The following is a 23342-nucleotide window of genomic DNA, read 5'->3' as shown; positions in this document are numbered from 1 at the left end:
GCAATGATATCTATTATCAAAGATTATCCTATGATCTCGGATACAAAGTAGCCTTTAAGTGTTTACGAATCATTGATATTTCTACTTATTTTTATGATCTTTTAGATCTATTAGGAAACAGTGCTTTAATATTTATTTATAAGCTATATCATGTACTATGGTCAACATATGATTTTTCAGTCACCCGAATCACGACAGAAGTACAAAGAGACCTTCTCAATAGACCCAGTGACCGGAAGTGTATCTTTAAACCAGTGTTTAGATTATGAAAGTAATAGTTACTATCAATTCATAGTAACAGCGAAGGTAGATATTTTATGAATATATCTAACAGAATAATATTCTTTAATATGATATTGATTGTTCTATTCTACGATTGAATTACTTCAACCAGTCACGTTATAGTTAAAAAGTGCTAGGGAGACCACCTCGGATATAAGATTCTTTCACTGGTTGTAGGTGCAGATGGGAATATCCGGCCTCGAGGGTAACTGTTTAGGCGGTAACGAGGCTCCCTGTCGAGTAATCGCCTAATCAGTTACCCGAAAGCCGGATATTTCCATCTGCACCTATAACCAGTGACATAATCTTTTTCTTGCATACCGATTTCAAGAAATAATAATAAATATAAAATCAATCGAACGGCTTTCTTTCTAGAACTATTTCTTATGGCAGTGTATTTAAACAAAGCGCGGATATCCGTAAACAGGAAAGACGTCATGATGTTTCAAAACAAAGAACAATGTTTAGTTTTGTGTTTTATCAATTGCAGCGTAACGTTATGAATTTTTGTTAGAATAACGTGATTTGAATCGGGAAATATACTATCAGGAACCAATAGGAACTGTCAAGGTATTGAATTTTTATTCCGTTTTTTTAAATAAAATATAAATTACTACATAGATCTTCTTCATATATCTAGTTCGCATACGTCATTTACAGCACGAGAGTCATCTTACACCCCAGGGTGTAAGATGGATTTTTCCAGCACCGGTAAAAATACCGGAAATTCCCGTCTGGAATGCAAGAAATGAATAATCGGCAATTGATATATTGACCAAACATATAAACGAAGTGTGTGTAAGGGCATATCCACTACTGTAATTAGTGTTAATTAACGTTCGTTGTCTTGCATTAACGAGTTTATTTGTAAATATTCCGACAGAATAATTAAAACTATAAAATGGCGAGACTGAATTCCCAGTCTATAGATGAACAAGAAAGCAATAATTTTTAAAAGAGGTCAAAATTGCTTGCTTCCGTTCTTGTTAATGGAAACTGAAACATTATTATACGGGAAAAAAGCCATTACTTTGGGATATATTTAAAAGTATATTTTGTCTGACTGTGTATATTAATGTGTTCGTTCTCAACAAAAAGTTTTACATCATTACCCCTAAGGCCGCCAAACACCGGCTTATGTAGTAGGAAGTATGTGTGTGTGTGGGTTTTACGTCTTTTTCAACAATTTTTCAGTCATAAAAAACTGTTGAAAAAGACGTTAAACTCGAACACACACACACACACACACACACACACACAAGCGCGCGCGCGCATGCACGCACAAACACACTTCCTACTATATAAGCCAGTGTTTTGCGGCCTGAGGGGTAATGATGAAAAACTTTTAGTTTTTTATTTTAGAACACATTAATGTAGTAGGAAGAACTGTATCAATATATAGAAGTATTGGTTGAGCAAAATTATCCGAATGGACAAAAACATAACAACATTTAGTCTTGGTGCGAGGAGTTTGTTTACGACCTCTACACGGCATTTAAATAGATACTTTGAATGCATTGATTCAGAACAAAACCAACAAAGATAATGGCAAATTCAGAGATAAAGAAATGTGCAACACCCATCAAGACAGTTACATGTACCTAGCATCGGCTATAAGCGGAACTCTGTCATACAGAAACAATAACTGGATTAAATGAATACAAACGACGAGAACCATATTTTTTTCCAATTTAAAGCCCTTATGAGTTAAAATAACAAATTATTATAATTATTATATTATTATACCAGATTTATATAGCGCCCTTTTCATGATCAATTTCACGTTCAAAGGTGCTTTTCATAGTTCAAATGCAGCCACACAGGGCGCATAAATTCATCCTCTACTAGTATAGAGTGATCTTACCAGAGGGACAGAGTGAGACAAAGCCCCACGACAGAGAGATCAGAAATCAGATACAGGCTTGTCCGGCTAAGTTCGCCTAGCTCGTTGCGAATAGACAGCCTGGTTCTTTAACGTGCCCAGTGTATAGCACTGATAAACGCAAGGAGTGCCTGGGTTCCTATAGTTGGGTGAGAAACACTGAAAAGCGTTTCTGAGAATTCCCGAGTAGCTGCCGGGGATCGATTATTGACGTTTAGATTAGTTATTCAAATTAATTCTGTTTAACACAAGAGTTACATGCCCCTGTACTACTGTGCGAGATTGTTTTTGATAACAATTCAACGATGCTCAAAATTTAGGATTCTGGACCGAACGGAGGACTGTCCAGTACAGCTGAATTCACAATCCACGTGAAGGACGTTCAAGACGAACCGCCTTTCTTCACTGGCATATACAGGAAACCTATCAAAGCAAATACCCCAAAGGTAAGATAACTGTCAAATGGTTGAAATATGAATATCTGGATGAAAATCAAATGTCCTAAAAATTTTAGACATGAAAAGAATATTTGTAATTCATAATTGTTTATTTCATTTTGTGTATTTGCAGAATGAGCAGTCTAACTCTAGAGTAAACATTTGTAAGAAACTAGGAAAATCTCATCCTTCTAAAAGTTGATTTATAGTCATAAATGTAATGAACATAATAGTCCTTATTTACAGAACCACTCTATCTATAGACACATTGAAGGGTGTTTTTTATGTTGCAGATATATATATATTTTTCATGAATGTTCGTTTAGACATCGTAAGATATTTTAAGCATGCTTTTAGGGATCGGAGGCAGCACGAGTGCATGCTATAGATGGTGACCAAGGAGTATCAAACGAGATTCACTATTCAATAACATGTAGGTTTTCAGTTTTAGAACGTGACAATCAACTGTTTAAGAAGTAACGCTATTGAAATTTAATGTAAAAACGGACCACAGGATTTATGATTTAGCTAAGTTGACTTAAGGCAGCGCACGCAATAGAAAAGAAATACAAATTTATTTGAATGAAGAATATAAGCACATCGTAATATTCCGAAATGAATCACTCTACCATCCAGTTCTAGAAGGCGTTCTCAATACCAAAAAAATATTCATGCAATTGTTCTACCTACGATAAATTTTGTTGAATACTTTGTCAAAACTCGTAACTTACTGTTGCCTTTTAGGCCCATAAAAAGAATGTTGTTTCATTATTTTGGATTAACGGTGTATTTGATATATTTAAAAAAGGGCACGCGTTGTTTGAATATATTGTCACATTTTACAAACTACTTTTCCAGAAAATTTCTGTATTCTATTCCCTTGACGTAAAGTTCGTGCGAATCTATTTAGAGATAGTGTCTTCTATCTTACAATAGACTTTTGGCAATAATATTTGAATTTTCAAAGGAATTAATTATGTCATCGCATACAGATAGCAGTTGTGGTGATGGACTCTTTATTATAAACAGTGCAACCGGTGTTATATATACATCAAGAAATATTGACAGGAATAGCGGAACAATCAGACAGCAATTTGGATATTGTACTGTGACTGTGGAAGTAAGTATATTAAAAGGTAAAATATATACTGACAGTTGCATTGTCTATCATACATAAATAAAGCATATATTTATATACGTGCTTTATTTGTTGTCTGATGAACATAGTATATTATGCCACAACAAATTGAAAAGTTGTTCGTCGGATTTTTTTCTGAAAACATTTTGGCGCCGAGCAAAAAATATTTTAAATATTTTTTTGATTTTGAGAAAATCAGGAGCTAGCGAAATGTCTTGAAGTCTTCAAGTGGCTCTCGATGAACTAATTAAAACCTTAACATAAAATGTACAGCCCTTTTACATCAAAATAATTCACCAGGGATTGAGAAAATTTGCAGCAGGCGGACAACAAAACGAACTCGTGAAAAAAGGTAATAGCATTGGCATACAGTACAGTGTATTAAAAATGTATGTATTTTAGAATGCTGTTAGAAAATGTAATATACAAAAATGCATAAAATTAAACCATAATCATGACATAAAATGTTAATGCTATGAAAATGTAGCATTTTTAGCTCAGCTTTTCGAGGTTTTGATGAGTCATATATCTCTGTTACTCATGAAACTTTAAACAGTTATTTACTATCAAAGTCTACACCAGGAGAAACAATCCCCATAACTCTGATTGAATTGTTATGCCCCTTTTTTACGTAGAATATTTTTGTTTTTTTTTTAGTTACATATCGTCACCTTAGCGCAAAAAGTGAATAAATATAACACTCAATACTTTCAAAGCTATTGACTACTATGCCCCTTCTACTGACAAAGCTCTAATTCAGAGTCAAGCATTAGAAAGTCGAGAGTGCTGTCTTACAAACAGCTCTTGTTCTAACTTTAAACTTTCTTAACAGATTAAATTTGTTGAAACAAAGTCTCAATTAAGATATGTGGCACCGTTAAACGTCGCAACACCGCTAAATGTCGGAATCACCGTTAAATGTCGCAAGGTTGACGTTAAATGTCACAACAACCGTTAAATGTCGCAAAATCATCTGCAGCTAAATGTCGCACCTTTAACGTTAAATGTCGCAAAAATTTGCCCACCGTTATATGTCGCAACGCCAACGCAAAATGTCGCATAATAAAGAAAGGTAAGTTCAACAGTCTTTACACTTAGAGACAAGATTGGATGAGTGCACACTTGCATGCATGAGTATGCAATGAGGGCTGAAATGGCCCAACGTTCTGAACTGCACATTTGCTTTTTAATGGTCCTGCGCCATACGCACGTAATATATTTAATATTTAAAGGTTTGAGCACTACCGCGGTCGTATTGCATATCTTGCGTCGATCTGGAAGAATTTCATTACACAACAGACCGGGATTTAGAAATAGTAGATGGGGTGGGGTGGGGGCAACAGTTTAGAACAAAGGCGTCACCGACGAGGTGCTGTAGTTACGAGAGGTGGGACAGGGGGAAGTTTTCTATGTACAGGTATGAAATGTTGGCCTGTGTTGTATTTTTTGTCTATTTTATTTGAGGTACTGGAAGGGTACTCAACTTCGTTTTAGGGGGATCAGGTATGAAATGTTTGGCTCCAGTTCAATTTTTATTATGAATTTTGATGTATTGGAGGTGGTACCCCTGTCATTCTAGAGGTGGGGGTCAGGGGGTTTTCTCCCTGTGAAATTTTGAAATACAGGTATGAAATTTTGGCCTCTAGTGCATTTTTGTCTTAATTTTAAGGTAATGGAAGGGTACTCCCCTCATTTAAGGGGGCCAGGGGAAGTTTCGAAATATAGGTATGTTGGGCTCTGGTGGGCAGTTTGGGTCTAAATGTTGAGAAACTATTATTTCAAAATAGTTGTGTGCAACTTTGATGAATATTGGTAATTTTTCAGCCAACTGTGGGATGGAGGCGGCTCGACCCTGGTCCGGGCCTGTTACACAACATGCTCCACAGTGCGACGCTCGACACACGACGAGCGATAATGTAGGGATAATACACGGTTTGTTTGTGTATTAACGTCTGCAGAAGCCCGCAGGATTGTTTGTGACCGAGACCGAAGGTTGCATAAAAAAACATGTCACGATGACTAAATTTATTGTTTGCATATGTGATGACCTAATGATTCCTGTACATTTTTATTTACAATTATGTTGTTCTTGGAAACGGTAAACTTGATTTAAATATCCATAACCGGGACCCACATATCAACAACATTACTAAAACATGACATTACCCATATTTTTGCATATAACTTAAAAATTTGATAAATAGGAACACAATGTTAAGAATCTTTATATTTGAACTATTTTGAGTACGAACACATTTAGAATACGGATGCGTACGAAGGTAGTGACTAGCTTTCAAGGTTTATTATATAAATTCTGCGAAAAATCAGGTCAAAACATACCGACTGATACTAACAAAAATTATTAATATGATTCCTAAAAATGAACAATAGCACAAGTTACACGCGGTATTTATTCATTCACGGTTATTTACAATAACTGGACCGACGCTTTGTAAAGGGAGTAAACACTAAGAGAAGCGAGTGCGTACATTAATGGGGGCAGTACGTTTGGAGCTGGAAACTGATACAGCTAAACATACTACGGATTACATTATATCTTTAATTCTACAAGAAGAGGTTTACCCGTTATTATGGAAGAAACAAGACGCAGATGCCAGATATCAGTTTGGGCAGAAATACATACATACGTCCCTGGTAAAGCATTTAAAAAAATAAAAATCATGTATTAACAGCACGTGAATTGCCTTGATTGCACATGATTTTTCTCCCGTTAATACATGGGCGGATCCTGTGAAAAAAAAGTAGTTTTTATGCAAGAATACAACGCAACATCGTGACATCGTAACATCAATGTCGCGCGTCGTGTCACGTGTCGTGTGTCTTATCATGCTGTCATGCTTCGTGTCGCACTGGCGTGTTTCGAGAGCGTGAAACAAATCTCGATTGCACGACAACTCTTTTCGAGATTACGACTTCTCATCTCGAGTTCACGCTTCTCATCTCGAACACATGTAATCTTATCTCGAGCGCCCGACATCTTATCTCGGGTTCGCGACTCCTTATTTCGATCGCATGACATCTTATTTCGATTGCTCGTGATAAGTGTAAAAGCAACACAACTGTGCGTCCTATAATTCCAACCGTACTTTACAAATATAACATTTGTTTGAAACAGTTGCCGACAACTTACCCTTACCCTCACGGTACCAAATATAACAAGGGCCCTTAAGTGTGACCTTGACCTTGCAGCGAGCCATCCACAACATTCACTCTGCACGTCGTCTCGATGTGGTGAATATTTTAGCCAAATTTCTTTAAAATCTACCAAGCAGTTCAAAAGTTACAGAGCAGACATGAGACAAAGTCATACGACCCCTAAGTGTGGTCTTGACCTTGAAGCGAGCCATCCAAAACATGCACTCTACATATTGTCTCGATGTTGTGAATATTTGTGTCAAGTTTTTTCGAAATCCTTTAGGGGGTCCAAAAGCTACAGAGCGGACACGGATTTGCTAATTGACGGACGGACATACGAACGGGCGGTCACCGGAGTCATAACATATTACTTCCCTTCGAGCCTATGAAAAGCGGGTGGCTTCTATCAAATATATAGGCTAAACTAGCCCAGCCGAGTCCAATCTATTTTATTTCAGTAAAAGCTGCTACAAAATATATTTTGTAATGGGAAAATGTAAGAAATATGCCACCAAAGGATCGAAACCCAATGGGTTGAAAGACATTCAATCGCAATTTGATGCACTTGTGAGTAATGTGAACTGCACCGATCTTGTTAAGTCATATCATATAAAGGGATGCACACGAGATACATAAACCTGTCCGTGTCACTTATTATATACCAGCAGCCAGTTAACATAAACAGTGTCACTGTGTTTTGTACCAGTGCGCTGTAAAATACGAAGACTTTCTATTAATCAGTCATGGGTTCTATTTCTTTGTTAGAGGTTTACATTTAAGTCGTATGACTATCCAGCTTCAAATCAAATCAAATCGAATCAAAATTTATTTATTGTCGGAGATATTTTAACAAGTTAACATTAGCTATGTATAGCTTTTTACCGACACACCTCTTTCAATGACGGAGGAAGATCTAGTGTGCACCTCTTTACATTATTTCAGGTACTAGCGAGTATTTTGATTTTTTGTTACTTTTAGCTTCTTAAAATTGCCTGGATTAGTCTCATTCTCCCTGCCCACATTATCCTCACGAACATAAACCCCCTTCCCATCCCTCTCCTTCAAAAGATGTAAATTTATAATTTCTATTAATTGTCTTGGTAGTTGTGTCATAGATTTCTGTATCATCATTTACTCCGTTCCCCATCCATACCCAACCGCTACAAACACACGAGGCCGTTACAAAAGCGTATTAAGGTAGTAGAAACTTCATAATATTTCTGTTCTAAAACACTGGTCCTATAACAAAATAATTTCAGAGATATTTTATTTTTCTTGTGCGACTATTCAAGCAAGATGTGGAACTCAGGTGTGCGATCCATGGCCACCAAGGCCTTTTTGTTTCTATACGTGACAGCACTTATTATGCATAACATAAACCTGTTAATTCTTCTTCCTTCGAAGAAGTATACAAGAATGTATGAGTATGACTTCCGTCGGGCTTAAAGCTAACATTAATTTATTATTGAAGATTCATGTTACTTACGTAAAATAAAATTTTGAAATATACACAAGGAATTGTTTATATATGACATAGTGTCAAATTGGAAAAGCGACATTTAGCGTTGGTATTGCTACATATAACGGTGGGCAAATTTTTGCGACATTTAACGTTAAATGTGCGACATTTAGCGGCAGATGTTTTTGCGGCAATTAGCGGTAGTTGCGACATTTACCGTCAACCTTGCGACATTTAACGGTGGTTGCGACATTAAGCGATGTTGCGACATTTAACGGTGCAGCAAGGTCTTATACTGAGATTAACATGTTTAAATTATTCTACTCGAGGACTTGAAAATTTGAAAAATTTTCTAAACTGGTCTGATCGCAACTCATAATGTTAATTCCTTACCCCATCCACCTTCGTATACAAATGCTGATTATTTGGACACAGGAAAGTGACATGCATCAATACGTATTTACCCTTACCAAAACATGTAGATTGATGTTATCAAATAATTTTTATTAAATAGTTTGTTTTTTTTCATCCAACTTTCAATGAAATAATTCCGATTATTGTTGCAACTCAATTTTGTAAACATTTGAAGAAAATGGCGTCACTGCATATGGGGAAATAACTTTAATGCAACTGAATATAAGTATCATGGTATATTATAGATGTGTGTAGTAACAGTAGCATGTATTTATTGTGATTAAAGCCCATTTTAAAACAATCTGGGACTGGATTTATAAGCATTTATATACTGTTACGTTCGTAAAAAACTAGCGCACCAACAAATTTTGGCTTGATTTTTTTAATGAGGCGATCGCAAGCCAAAAACAACATAAAATTACGGTTTAAGTTTGTCTGAAAAATATTCGGGAGGCAAATCCGATGAAAAACTTTTTAATTTGGTGAGGCATTACTTACGGTTCTTATAATTTCTATAACAAATAAGTTCATATTTTTCGACTCATATCCGTCTGATACATGTAATGTCGTTTTATCATATATGTCTAATGATATAGTTCTAGTTTTGCCCCAAAGTTTTAAAGCGTCTCTATAACAAATTTCTTAGAATTTATAGACCTAATGGACACATATTTGTTTTTATTACCTATTAGCATACATAACGTATGTATATAAGATAATGAATTGAAGTGGTATACTGTAATTATTCAATTATCCTGGTTTTCGACATTGGCTTATAATGTTAGTCTTCCATTACCCGTTAATTGTTCAATACAATTAACTAATATGCGTATGTTTGCGAGGACGAATCCTCGCGAAATAATAATAGACAAAAATTGGAGAAAACAATCTGTCTGAAGTATGTTTTTTTACCTTGTTTCGTGCAATACAGATTTTTTAGCATGCAATTTGAGTACTCGTATATATGATTCGTTCATAAATTGTAGTTGCAATAAGGAATATCACGCTGGTAACTGATTTTCAATGTAGAAATAATGCTCAACCGAGTTACCTTGAAAATAGTTACTTCTCATTCAAACCTGCTATCAGTGATAAAACGTTCCCTTGCAGTTCATATTTAGCATAATTATAATAGTAAAAATAAAACATAATGAATGAATTCTTTATATCACCTTTTCTTACAGAAGGGTATGTAAACAAAATACGCACATCAACCTAGAGTTCCGTTTTACTTTTATAAATTAATCCTTTGCAGTGTAACATTGTGTATATTGGCAGGATATCTTTTTTTGAATATGCAATTAATATCCAGGACCTATACAGGTATTTTTTAAATCCGGGTTAACACAAAAAAAATATAAGTTGATGCAGGAATCTTCTACATACACGTTGTTTATGAGACGCGATTTACAACACGAGAAACATCCCGGGTGTAAGATATAATTTATCAGCAACGACAAAACACCGGAAACTCCCGTTCGGTTGCATGCGTTACTATTTTGGATTCTGTTGTAATATATCTGCTACGATTTGTTCATCAGGCAAGTGAAATACAAAAGGTTAATGAGACCCAGTACGGCAACACAACTGCTTCGACAAATGTCACAATCACATTGCAAGATTTTAATGCCCACCAACCAACTACCACAGATGTTACCGGAATCGCTGCTAGTACACTTCAACCAACAAAACAAACGCTACCAAGTCTGAACTGCACCGGTATTATTTGCTGTCATTCTATTTACATAAGATCTAACATGAAGAAAAAATATTTGTATTTCTGGTTTATCTAAAATTGTAATGTGTAATTTTGCAATAAGAGTTTATGTTAATCAAGTTTTGTATCTATTTAGTTCTCATCGAATTCTACATTAGTTGCGGAATATTTATTCTGGTATTACTTTGGTGAACCATTGTGAATACCTTTGTTACAATCAGACTTCATTTTAGTAAGGTTTGTAATTTTCACTCATTGCTGTTTAACAATGTTTCAGAACCGTGGAATTTTCAAAGCCCGTGTAATGAGAGCACAGTCCAAGCCGGGGTTACAAAGTTTCCTCACCCCGCCTCACACCACAAATTTTTAATATGTGATGCATCGGGAAAGACTTACTCAGCATATTGCCCACCAAATGAGGTATTTCTCTAACTTTCACCTATGTAATATTTATTTTCACCGAAGTTTCTAAACAGCAATCTTTTAGTTGTACCTCTTCTTGATGTTTCTCGTTTTTCAGTTTTATCACGACTTGATCATCTATTTTACCTTTTAATGTGGCTTTCAGGTTTTTCACGCCGGTTGTTCTTCCTGTGCTCCACCTTTGCAGAGGTTTTCAGCGTCGTGTCAGTTATTTAAAGATGATTTTACTAATCCTTGTTCCAAAGAAAATGTCATCGCAGGTAAGATGGTGTATTTTTGATATCTTCTTAACTGATGATGTAATTATTAGACCCCCTACAAAACGAAGTTTGGAGAGGGGTGGTGGGTGGTGGGGGTCGTATATAGGAGTGAGCTTGGCGGTCGGTCCACCGGTCGGTCCGTTGGTTTTCATAGTTTCCGGATGATAACTCATGAAAGGCTTGACCGATTAAAATAATTTTTGGTACACAGGTGAAACATCAAAAAATACAGGTCAACTTAAAAGTTGGGGTCAGTAGGTTAAAGGTCAAGGTCACAGTGACCCTGAACAGTTAAACGGTTTCCGGATGATAACTTGAGAACGCTTTGGCCTAGGATCATAAATTTTGGTACAGAGGTGAAACATTATGAAATACAGGCCAAGTTCGATTTTGAGGTCTATAGGTCAAAGGTCAAGGTCACAGTGACTCGGACGTTAAATTGTTTGCGGATGATAACTTGAGAACGCTTGGGCCTAGGATCATAAATTTTGGTACACAGGTGTAACTTCATGAAATACAGGTCAAGTTCGATTTTGAGGTCTATAGGTCAAAGGTCAAGGTCACAGTGACTCGGACGTTAAATGGTTTGCGGATGATAACTTGAGAACGCTTGGGCCTAGGATCATAAATTTTGGTACACAGGTGTAACATCATGAAATACAGGTCAAATTCGATTTTGAGGTCTCTGGTCAAAGATCAAGGTCACAGTGACTCGGAACAATTAAATGGTTTCCGGATGATAACTTGAGAACGCTTGGGCCTAGGATCATAAATTTTAGTGCACAGGTGTAACATCATAAAATACAGGTCAAGTTCGATTTTGTGGTCTGTAAGTCAAAGGTCAAGGTCACAGTGACTCGGAACATTTAAATAGTTTCCAGATGAAAACTTGAGAACGCTTAAGTCTAGGACCATAAATTTTGGTACACAGGTGTAACATCATAAAAAACAGGTCAAATTCGAGTTTGTGGCCTGTAGGTCAAAGGTCAAGGTCACAGTGACTCGGAACAATTAAATGGTTTCCGGATGATAACTTGAGAATGCTTAAGCCTAGGATCATAGATTTTGGTACACAGGTGTAACATCATGAAATACAGGTCAATTTCGATTTTGAGATCTATAGGTCAAAGGTCAAGGTCACAGTGACTCGGAACAATTAAATGGTTTCCGAATGATAACTTGAGAACGCTTGGGCCTAGGATCATAAATTTTGGTACACAGGTGTAACATCATGAAATACAGGTCTAGTTCGATTTTGTGGTCTGTAAGTCAAAGGTCAAGGTCACAGTGACTCGGAACATTTAAATGGTTTCCGGATGAAAACTTGAGAACGCTTAGGTCTAGGATCATTAATTTTGGTACACAGGTGTAACATCATAAAATATAGGTCAAATTCGATTTTGTGGTCTAGGTTAAACAGTATTTATTAGATATATCATGTACATAAATATATACAGTAACATTTACAATCAAAATGATGTAAAGGATCTGAAAACAAGTTTTCAGCGAAAACTTATATTAATTCATTTCCTCGACAGTAAAACATGTTGTAAGGATACAGTGTAAAAGAATATGGTGTATGGTGTTTTTCTATTTATTTGTTAGTTTAAACTCATTTTATATCTTTTTAGTTAGTAAAGTATGAACATTGTGAAAATAGTTGAGAAATGCTGCTTGGTACTAAGAATGTGCTGCATGCGGCCAGTCCGCGCCAATGGTCACCCGCACGCACCGGTATGCCGGTCACGTGGAGAATCGCTTCGAGGCAACGATGTATTGTTGCACTTTAGTAAAGACCGATATATTTTGAGTCGTTGTTAAGTGTTCGTTACCAAACAGTAAGTTATCAATAGTGGGTGCACAAGGTAATTCATTTAGGAGCAATTGTCTTTGTGGTATATAAATCGGGCATGATAAAAGGTAGTGATTTGTTGTTTCTGGTTCACCGCATATACAATAAGGATTATTTGAAATTGATTAACGAAAAAGGTCATAATTTAGGGAACTGCAGCCTAGACGGAGACGAGTATGTAGTACTTGACCAGTCCTACTTCCTGAAAGGTAATGCGGCGGGGGTTTGGTTACGTTGCTGTTTAAGCGTCTCTTAAATATTTCTAACGAAGGAATTTCTTTGATTTCTTCGGACAACGCGTTCCATTCACGAATCACGGATTGAATAAAAGAATCTTTATATAATTGTGTACGACAATTTAATAAGGGAATATTCGTGTTATTTCTTAATTGATATCTATTCTGTGTAGAAGGAGGGATAAGGTCACATAAGTAGCTTGGGGAAATGTCATTTTTCATTTTGTAGAATAGTATAAGTTTATGTTTCTTTCTTCTGTTAGATAGTGTTTCCCACTTTAAGTCGGTATACAGGTTGTTAATACTGCAGAGCTTCGTCGCGCCGGTAATAATTCTCGCTGCTTCAGTTTGTATCGCTTCTAGTTCGCATTTAAGTTCTTCAGTACAGTTGTCCCAAAGGACATCACTGTACTCGAGAAGTGGTCTTATAAAAGATATATAAAGGCGTTCGAGCGATTGTCTGTTGATAATAAATTTCATCGACCTTAGTATTCCTATTCTCTGCCATGCACGAGTAATAACGGATGAAATATGAGGGCGCCATTTACCATGACTTGAAAATATGACTCCTAAGTGTTTATGTTCTTCTACTGTTTTTATAAGAATATTGTTCATGAATAAGTTCGGATGGTGAGGTTTATTATACTTTCTAGAAATGAGAAGAGTTTCCGTTTTATTAGGATTAAAATCAACTAGCCAAGTTTCTGCCCAATGATGTATTTTACCGAGGTCAGAGTTGAGTTGAGATGCGGCGTCTTTTGGATCGTCAACTACTAGATATAAGCTTGTGTCATCGGCGAATAATCGAATGTTTGATTTAATATCTTTCACAATGTCGTTTATATAAATGAGAAAAAGAAGAGGCCCGAGGATCGAGCCCTGTGGCACCCCGGCCATTACGTTCCTTCATTTTAAATGTGAGTTTTTTAAGACTACGCGTTGTTTTCTGTTTTCTAAATATGATGTAAACCACTGTAAAAGGGAATCCCTTATTCCAAAAGACGATAATTTATGTATGAATCCACGGTGCCAAACACGGTCAAACGCTTTTGAAATATCGCAGAAAACTACTCGTATCTCCTTGCCATCATCAAGAGCCTTGCAAATATCATTATAGATATAAACTAACTGATTTGTTGTAGAATCTCCACGAATGAATCCGGACTGAAATGGGCTGAGTAGATTTTGATTTATCAAATAATTATAAACATGCTTATGTACACAACGTTCCATTAATTTACCCAAACAACTTAATAGAGATATAGGTCGATAATTTCCAGGATTAGAGGGATCTGATTTTTTTAAAATTGGCGTAACATTTGCCTTTTTCCATTCATCTGGGAAGAAAGATTTCGCTAAAAGAATGTTGAAATATTGCGAAAGAGGACTTGAAAGTTCCACGGATGCCTCTTTTAACAGTTTTGGGCTTATCTGGTCAGGGCCAGAAGCTTTGGATGAGTCCATTTGATTAATGGCGTCGATAACATCTTGCCTCGAAATCTGCAAAGTAGATAAAAGAGTGTTTAAGGGATGTTCAATATTCGGCAAAATTTTATTAGTATCATCTATATTTGACTGACTACAGAAATAATTGTTTAAAATATCCGCCTTTTCTGTATTTGTTGAGGCAGTCAGATCTCGGGTTATTAATGTTGGGATAGTATCAGTGTTTTTCTGGTTTTTAGTTATATTTTTTATTGCAATTTTAAACCACTCCTTGACAGGTAATGAATTATCATTAATCCTGTTTGTAAGATTTAGTTTATAGTCCGCTTTTGCTTTTTTTTATTTGTTTCGTTACCTCATTTCTAATTTTTCGAAATTTTGCCCAATAATATTCAGTATTATTTTCTTTAGCTTTTTTGTGAGATCTGTTTCGCTTTCTAATTAGTTTACGGATATTACTCTTAAACCAAGGAACGTCTTTTGGGCGAATAGTTACTTCTTTATTCGGAATTGATTTCTTTGCGGCGTCTATTATGGTTTCGTTTATGCTTAGTGCTATATGTTCCATATCATCATTTGAAAGAATAGAATCCAGTGAACACTTCCTAAAATAGATCTGTAATCATTGAAATCCCCTTGGTCATATTTCCAAATATTTCTCTTAAAACTGTCATTTTTCATTTTGTTTAGTTTTAAGACTAGAACAACGGGACAATGATATCTGGTAAGGTCAGGAATAAATGGGTCATTTACAAAACTAGCTAGTACGCTGTTGCTATTTTTTACAATAATTAAGTCTATAACAGAGTACGAATTTTCCGTATAATGGGTAGGTTCTGTAATCAATTGTTCAAAATTATAAGACGCAACTAAATTGTCGATTTTATGTGAATGAGAACCAGCTACGTTTATATTAAAATCGCCAGCTGTTATTATATTTTCAAGTTTGGTGTTATATGCCCTGTCAAAACTCTCTTCTATGAGTGACCAGTATTCGTTATTGGCATTCGGTGGTCGATAAAAACAGCCTACTAGTAGTTTTTTATCATTTATATTTGTTTCAATCCAGATAGCCTCTAATCCGTTGATCATGAGATCATTTCGTATATTACCATGTAAGGTATCACGCAAATAGATTGCAACACCACCGCCAATTCTATCAACTCGATCTTTTCTGAACGGGAGACCGAAGTTTGGAATTTTAAGGTCATTACTATCGATATCTGATGTAAGCCAAGTTTCTGAGAAAATCAATATATCATAGGATTGGGCTTCGATCTCGAGAAGATCTATTTTCGGACGAAGACTTTGAATGTTCAAAATGCATTATACTAAGGCCATTTTTGAGAAGGTTTACAGATGAAGATGAACTAGAGAAAGAATTATCTGGGGTGTTTGGTCCCGGATTTGGATGAACATCTCCTGACAAACGTATTAATGTAGCAATCCAAAGTGCAACCAATGATTGATATAGAATCGATTCTACTTTTATCAAAACCATGTCAAACTGCAGAAACCCATATATAAACAATTCTGTGAATGTTAATGTAATGTCAAATCGCAAAACGTTGTTTATAAATAAGCCACAGCTATGATACGGTTTAAGATTGATACTATCTTGAGTCGTCGCCTCGATTCGCGCACGAGTTATATTACGAGTAAAAATGTGAAGTTCAAGCTTAGCCAGAATAAATAGAACAAGTGCGCAAATGTAATCCACCCGCGAGCCCCCACACCGAAGCCAGCGAGGACCAGAGCACAAAACATGACCACATAAGCCGACACAAAAATAGTACAGCAGCATATTCTCAAACAAAAAAATGAAAAGAACAAAAGACATAGCAAAAGGAAAAAAAAGAAGCATAAAAAGATGAGAGTTTCCTGAGGAAATATTAATTTGTGGGAAGTTATTTAGGATCGTAACTACTTTCGTTATTATGATTATCGTTGTAAACAATGCGAGCTACATATACATCTTCACTTATAACATGTAATCACTGTCCAAAAAGTGAATATGTTATTAATTTTAATTATGCTGTATTGAAGTTAAATGTCGCTTCTTTCAAGTAGAAGGTGCAAACAATATTTATATAGTAATATTTATATTATGAGTATTATAATCATTTCTTTCACTAAAAACTGACCTAGTTCTTTCAGTTCTTCTCTGGTAAATTTGGCGGCCATATTTAAAGTTTGTTTTTCAGGGTCAAGTACTGGGTCAAGTTCACCTCTATCACTGAACACACTATAATCACTGTTTTCACTTATATCAGAATCATTCCCGTCTCTATAAGACTTATGTTTTTTATCCAGTCCTTTTCAAGGGGTGAAGATTTGTTTCTTTTCCTCCTTCGAGTAGATGGTTTGACCCGCGACATGAAGGTGTCGAAAGAGTGGGTGGGATAACGATTCAGATAACGATTCGGCAAAGTCACATTTGAGGGCAGATTTTAGGAATGCTCACATCTAAAGAATATATTGTCTAAGTTTTAATCACATTATACTTCAGCTCATTTCCCTCTTTTGTGAGTGTTCACAGCATTTTTGCAGATTTTTGAAGAGCGCCCAAAATTACCGCCATACCTGTTTACACCGGAAGTTCGTTCGATTTTGTGGTCTGTAAGTCAAAGGTCAAGGTCACAGTGACTCGGAAGATTTAAATAGTTTCCAGATGAAAACTTGAGAACGCTTAAGTCTAGGACCATAAATTTTGGTACACAGGTGTAACATCATAAAAAACAGGTCAAGTTCGAGTTTGTGGCCTGTAGGTCAAAGGTCAAGGTCACAGTGACTCGGAACAATTAAATGGTTTCCGGATGATAACTTGAGAATGCTTAAGCCTAGGATCATAAATTTTGGTACACAGGTGTAACATCATGAAATACAGGTCAATTTCGATTTTGAGGTCTATAGGTCAAAGGTCAAGGTCACAGTGACTCGGAACAATTAAATGGTTTCCGGATGATAACTTGAGAACGCTTGGGCCTAGGATCATAAATTTTGGTACACAGGTGTAACATCATAAAATACAGGTCAGATTTGACTTTGAGTTCAGTAGGACAAAGGTCAAGGTCACAGTGACCCGAAACATTTAAACGGTTTTCGGACAATAACTTCAGATTGCTTGGGACTAGAATCACGAAACTTAATAGGGGAGTTGGTCATGACCAGCAGATGATCTGTATTGATTTTGATTTCCAAAGGGCAAAGTTCAGAATGACCCGGAACATTTAAACCTTTTCCGGACAATAATTTGAGAACGCTTAGGCCGAGGATCATGAAACTTCATAGGGAGGTTGATAATGACCAACAGATGACCTTTATTGATTTTGAGATCAGTAGGTCAAAGGTCAAGCAAGTTCAGCTTTGACCTTGACTTATTTCTGTGACAAGCTATATTGTGGGGGTATAATTCGTCACTCCTGTGACAACTCTAGTTTGAGTTTACCACAGTATCAAGGTTACAAGTTTTTGTAAAGTATTGATCATTTACTTCAATATATTTCATTTATGATATGTAAAATCTAAATGCTTATAAAATCTAAAATCTATATATCTTACAGGAAACCTTACCTTTCCGTACCCTAACAGCTCTACAAAATATATTCGTTGCGACACACTGGGCAATGCTTGGGTAGAGGAATGCTTATCGGGTTCTTTATGGGACCAAGCGAACCTGGTTTGCATGCTACCAGCAGCTTACAATCCTTGTCACCGGCGTGGAAGCATGGTACAATCACTTTTTCCGCATTACTGCAACCCCCGTCTCTACGTGCAGTGCGGAAATAACCAACAACCTTTCGTACATACGTGTCAGAAAAACTACGTATTTCTACAGTGGGATTTAACTTGCATACCTCCAGGATTTCCGGGATCGGAACATCTTAGATACACATGTAACTAAAATTACATACGAATCTTCAAACAGAGAACAAATATTTAGAAATGTAGAAATTTAGAATGGTTACTTCATGTTGCCTTTTGACCAACTACAATGTTCGATTACATTCTAATCTTATGAACTAATAAAGTGCATTAAAAAAATGATGTGTTATTCTAAGGTCATGACGACCAACGTCCTGCCTGTGCTTGGTTCTAACGTGTATGTGACTACCTAAAAGATTAAGGTCTGCCCGCTTAGCTCAGTAGGTAAGAGCGTTGGTCTACGGATCGCGGGGTCGTGAGTTCGATCCTCGGGCGGGGCGTATGTTCTCCGTGACTATTTGATAAACGATATTGTGTCTGAAATCATTAGTCCTCCACCTCTGATTCATGTGGGGAAGTTGGCAGTTACTTGTGGAGAACAGGTTTGTACTGGTACAGAATCCAGGAACACTGGTTAAGTTAATTGCCCGCCGTTACATGACTGAAATACTGTTGAAAAACGGCGTTAAACCCAAAACAAACAAATAAAACCTAAAAGATTAATATCCTACTAGAGAAAACATTCTAGATGCAAGCTACTGATGTACATGTGGCATAAAAATCTGAATAAAAGAAGAGGTAAAATAAAGGTAAACATTATTATTATTATTATTATATATATAACAACAGTAATTTATTAATATATTTCAGAATAAACATGATATTTTAAATAATGCATATGCTATAGAAAACCCCAAGTAATTGGTACTTTAATTTTTTCTAACTAAACGGAAGTGTATTTATGTTTGTGGTTACATGTATCGTTGTGGTTCATTTTGTTATTTTATGTGATTTTTTTGTTGGGTTTATCATCACGCAGTAACTATTATTAATTACATTGCGACTTTCAACACGAACAACACGCTTTATTTACAGATGGTTTTGCAAGTTTTTCGCAGGTTTTAGACATCAAACCTTTGTCTAAAAATAATACTACAGTATGTGGAGTAAAGCGATCTTGTTTCAATATTGGGTTTAGTTTAAGGTTGAATGTACTTTTTTTACCTTTCAAAACTGTGTGTGTAAAAACGGTGGATACAAACGTTATATCTCTGGCGTAGTAGGAGAGTTTGAAGGCTATTTCAGTGAAAATATTGCCCACTTTGAAAGATTCCGTTGCCTGAAAAAATATACAACTTGAAGGAAACAAATGTTGGTATAAACATAAAGAGTATCAAAGCAAGGACAGTATTTTATCCTAACACTACCACCACTTCATTTCGCCAAAATCGGGCTGTCGTGTAAATGTTGTCTTTACACATCACCTACCTTTACACGGCATGTGCTGAGAAACTCATTTTTAGTACATGTACAGCAGGCACTGTAAACTGGGTCATGATTTCATAAGATGTGATGAGCGTCATGCCCCAACTATGACTGCCATAGTAAAATTAAAAAAAAAGAGTCAATTCTATTCTTGTCCAAGTCGGTACGAAACGGTACAAAGACAGTTTTTAAGCCTGACTCAATAAATTTTGACTTTATAAAAAGCTTGTGTTTGGAAGCGCAAATCTTATCCTGGTAAGAAATTGAGGCATTTAACCTATTTCAAATAGGCATTTACCGTAATCATTGAACCTATTTATCTAAGCCATTCTCATATTTGTACCGGAAATGGAGCAGTTTAAAGCGACTAACCCACACATCGTGGTGTCATGATTGAAAAAAAATCAAACTTCTGCTTTACTCACCTATATTCGATGTTCTTACAATGTATTTTTCATCAAATTCAGTTGAAAATCGTCGTTTTCCCAATACATTTAAAATAAAAACATTCGTCTACAATTTCTGATAAGGGTTTCCAGGTTTATAAAAGACGGAATTCCTGTCAGTAAACATCACGTGATTTTCAAAAGAGCGCACACGTATAGATATCGCACACTATTGTGACGTTTTGAAATAAAAACAAACAAAACAATAACATAAAATGAAGTCAGTGCATTTAGTACGTTAACGATGCAATCAGTGATTTCTCGTTGGCTTAGTGCGGTTACGGTATTCGTATTATACTTTTTCGTCGTGAGTTCGACTCCCAGACCCGTTAGATTTTGTCTTTAATTTTTCTTCACTACAATTCACTGAAGACAAAACAAGTTAGTAAATCTAGTTTTAACATGTTGACTAAAATTATATATCACAACTGACACGTAATTATGTCAAAATACACTCCACCTTTAATATGATCTAATGTTTTTTTTAAGCTTTCCTGTGATATTTTTAAACCTGTACGGGTTAGTTTTTTAACAATCTTACACTTCACTTTAATACAAGCATTGCCTGGCCATAATTTTAGGATTGATTGATTTAAGAAATAATAAGATCCTAAACGTGGTTTATCGTAGAATAACCCGAGTTTTGAGTTCTTATGCGTAAGAATATATCACGAAGGCTGTAGGCCTGAGTGATATATTGTTTCGCATAAGAACGAAATACTCGGGTTATTCTACAATAAATCACACTTGGGAACTTATTATTTCGATTGTAACACGACAAACTAGTATCAAAAGTGTTAGAAAAAATGGTAACTATTTTTTACGACCGTGCTACGCGCCTGGATCGGATGATCATTGCACGCGAGTGGTTTATTGCAGAATAACCCGAGATAGATTTTGCTCTACATGTATGTAGGTTATTTGCTGGTCGTGTTAGAATTATAGATACTTCCAATTTTATACGAAAATAAGAAACAAAACAATATATTAGAAATCAGGGAAAAACAAACATACACAAAGTATGTAATGCAAACTGAAAAAAATGGTGATCGAACTCCCGACGGAAAGGTTTAATAGAAATACCGTAACCGCTCGGCAAACGAGGAATCACTGACTAAATCGTAAACTTAATCTTATGTTATCGTTTTTGTTTTCACTTCTAAACGCCATAATACTAAATGTGGCAGTTGACCTAAATCCAATCGACACTGTTTATTTTCCAATTTTAATGGTTTTTACCTAAATAAGGCAAAGTAAATCATGCTGACTTCCCTAATCGGTAGACGAGATATAAATTGACCCATCAAACTACATGCATACTTTTAATTTTACCGCCCACGAGATGATAGCGTCTAAAATACTATCGCGTCTCGTTCTATAGTTATCATTGTGTACAAAGCGTTGTAATGGTTTATAAAAGTACATGAAAAAACTGCAAATTTTCGTATGTTCCCATAATTCTGGAAACAATAAACTGGTCAACCATTATGTTTCATGTAAATATATGAAACAGTTGCGGTAATTTGCCTTTCGGTGATAAATTTTTTTTTAAATTACAATTCACAATGTGTGGGTTAGTCGCTTTAAGATAGAGACTGAGGACAGTTGATATTCAGTTCAAGAGTCGATTTTGCTGTATTTAATCCAAGCTGAAACGCCATTACTTGATTTATTCTTGAATGCCTGCGGCAGGTTAGCACCTATGATTCATATTAAGTATAAGCGAAATTGTAAGGTTAGGATTTTGTTGTTAAATCTAAGCAATCGAGTTACGTTAAGCCGAGCAATGAGTGATTTTTTTTCAGAAATCTTCAGGTAATGTGAATGAGTTATTCTTGTGAAATGTTGTTATCATGACCTTTCACCCTCTAGTGTGACATGGACCTGGGACATATTGACATGGGTTGTGCACTCTACAAGTTGTCTTGATAAGATTAACAATTGATGTTAATGTTATGAAAGTACTTCCAGTGATTAAGAAGATATGAAGCGGATACAAAATTAACCTGTATTATATTCGACCTCTTAAGTGTTGCTTTGACCTTGGACCTTCTAGTTTGGTCTAGACCGATTCCGGATCTGCCTAGATTCCAGTTTGGCCTACGACATATATATATTTCTGCGCAGATTGGCATCTGGTATCTGCGTCTGTTTTTTTTTCATAAAAACTTCTTCTTGAAGCATTAAAGATGCAATCTAAACCATAGAATGTTTTATTGTATCAGTAACTAACGTCAAATGCGCTGCCCCCAACAATGTTCGTACTCGTTTCTTCCCTTGTTTACTCCCCTTTTAGAACTCGGCGTCAATTCAGATTTTGTAGACAACCGTGAATGTTAAAGAATCGCGTGTTTACCTGTGCGATTCTTTGTTTTTAGGAATCATATTTATGATTTTGGTAAGTATCAGTCGGTATGTTTTTATCTAATTTCTCGAAGAATTTATATAAACAGCTTGAAAGCTTGACACTACGTTCGTACTCATCTGTACTCCAACTGTGTCCGTACTCAATATAATTCGAATGTAAAGTTATTATTCTTGAAATTGTGCTCGAGTCCACCAAATTGTGTAATAATATGAACAATTATTGGTAATTTTATGTTTGTAATAACAAGAGATAAAAAAATCGCTTAAAACCTTCAGGATGTGCTTTTGATAGTGTTGTTTATTTCTGGGCCCTGGATACGGATATTTAAAACATGTTTACCGTTTCCAAGAACAACAGGAATGGTAAATAAAAAAGGTACCGGAATCGTAAAGTCATCACAGTCATATGAAAACAATACATAAAGGCGTCGTGTAATGTATCTTTGTGCAAGAATAGCGACAATATACGTTTTTTTTTGTGTATTAACGTCTGCAGAAGCCCTTGGGATATGTTTGTGACCTCGACCTTCGGTCTCGGTCACAAACAATCCCGCGGGCTTTTGCAGACGTTAATACACAAAAAACTTGTATTATCCCTACATTGGCATACATATAAACGGCAGGAGGAGATCAGAAC

At 35.9% G+C, this 23342-nt stretch overlaps 1 protein-coding gene across 1 annotated transcript; it reads left to right on the top strand.

Annotated features, from left to right (window-relative positions):
* The first annotated feature begins 135 nt into the window (after positions 1 to 135).
* Positions 136 to 18717, top strand: LOC128551418 (uncharacterized). Its single transcript, XM_053532268.1, has 8 exons — positions 136 to 306; positions 2485 to 2610; positions 2959 to 3034; positions 3594 to 3721; positions 10310 to 10487; positions 10763 to 10905; positions 11054 to 11168; positions 18266 to 18717. Exons 1-8 carry the CDS (start codon positions 151 to 153, stop codon positions 18604 to 18606), a joined length of 1263 nt encoding a protein of 420 aa, XP_053388243.1. The 5' UTR covers positions 136 to 150; the 3' UTR covers positions 18607 to 18717.
* Positions 18718 to 23342: the final 4625 nt, after the last annotated feature.

The sequence above is a fragment of the Mercenaria mercenaria genome, unplaced genomic scaffold, assembly GCF_021730395.1.
Source record: "Mercenaria mercenaria strain notata unplaced genomic scaffold, MADL_Memer_1 contig_1073, whole genome shotgun sequence".
Classification (NCBI taxonomy): Eukaryota; Metazoa; Mollusca; class Bivalvia; order Venerida; family Veneridae; genus Mercenaria; species Mercenaria mercenaria.
Note: the sequence above shows the minus strand (reverse complement) of the source record. Positions and strands in the feature narration are given on the sequence as shown.

Excerpts from the sequence above, each read along its gene's own strand:
- LOC128551418 (XM_053532268.1), top strand. The coding sequence starts at position 151 with ATGTACTATGGTCAACATATGATTTTTCAGTCACCCGAATCACGACAG. Across the intron at positions 3,035-3,593 it reads GATTCACTATTCAATAACAT|ATAGCAGTTGTGGTGATGGA; the intron begins GTAGGTTTTCAG and ends CATCGCATACAG. Across the intron at positions 11,169-18,265 it reads CAAAGAAAATGTCATCGCAG|GAAACCTTACCTTTCCGTAC; the intron begins GTAAGATGGTGT and ends TATATCTTACAG.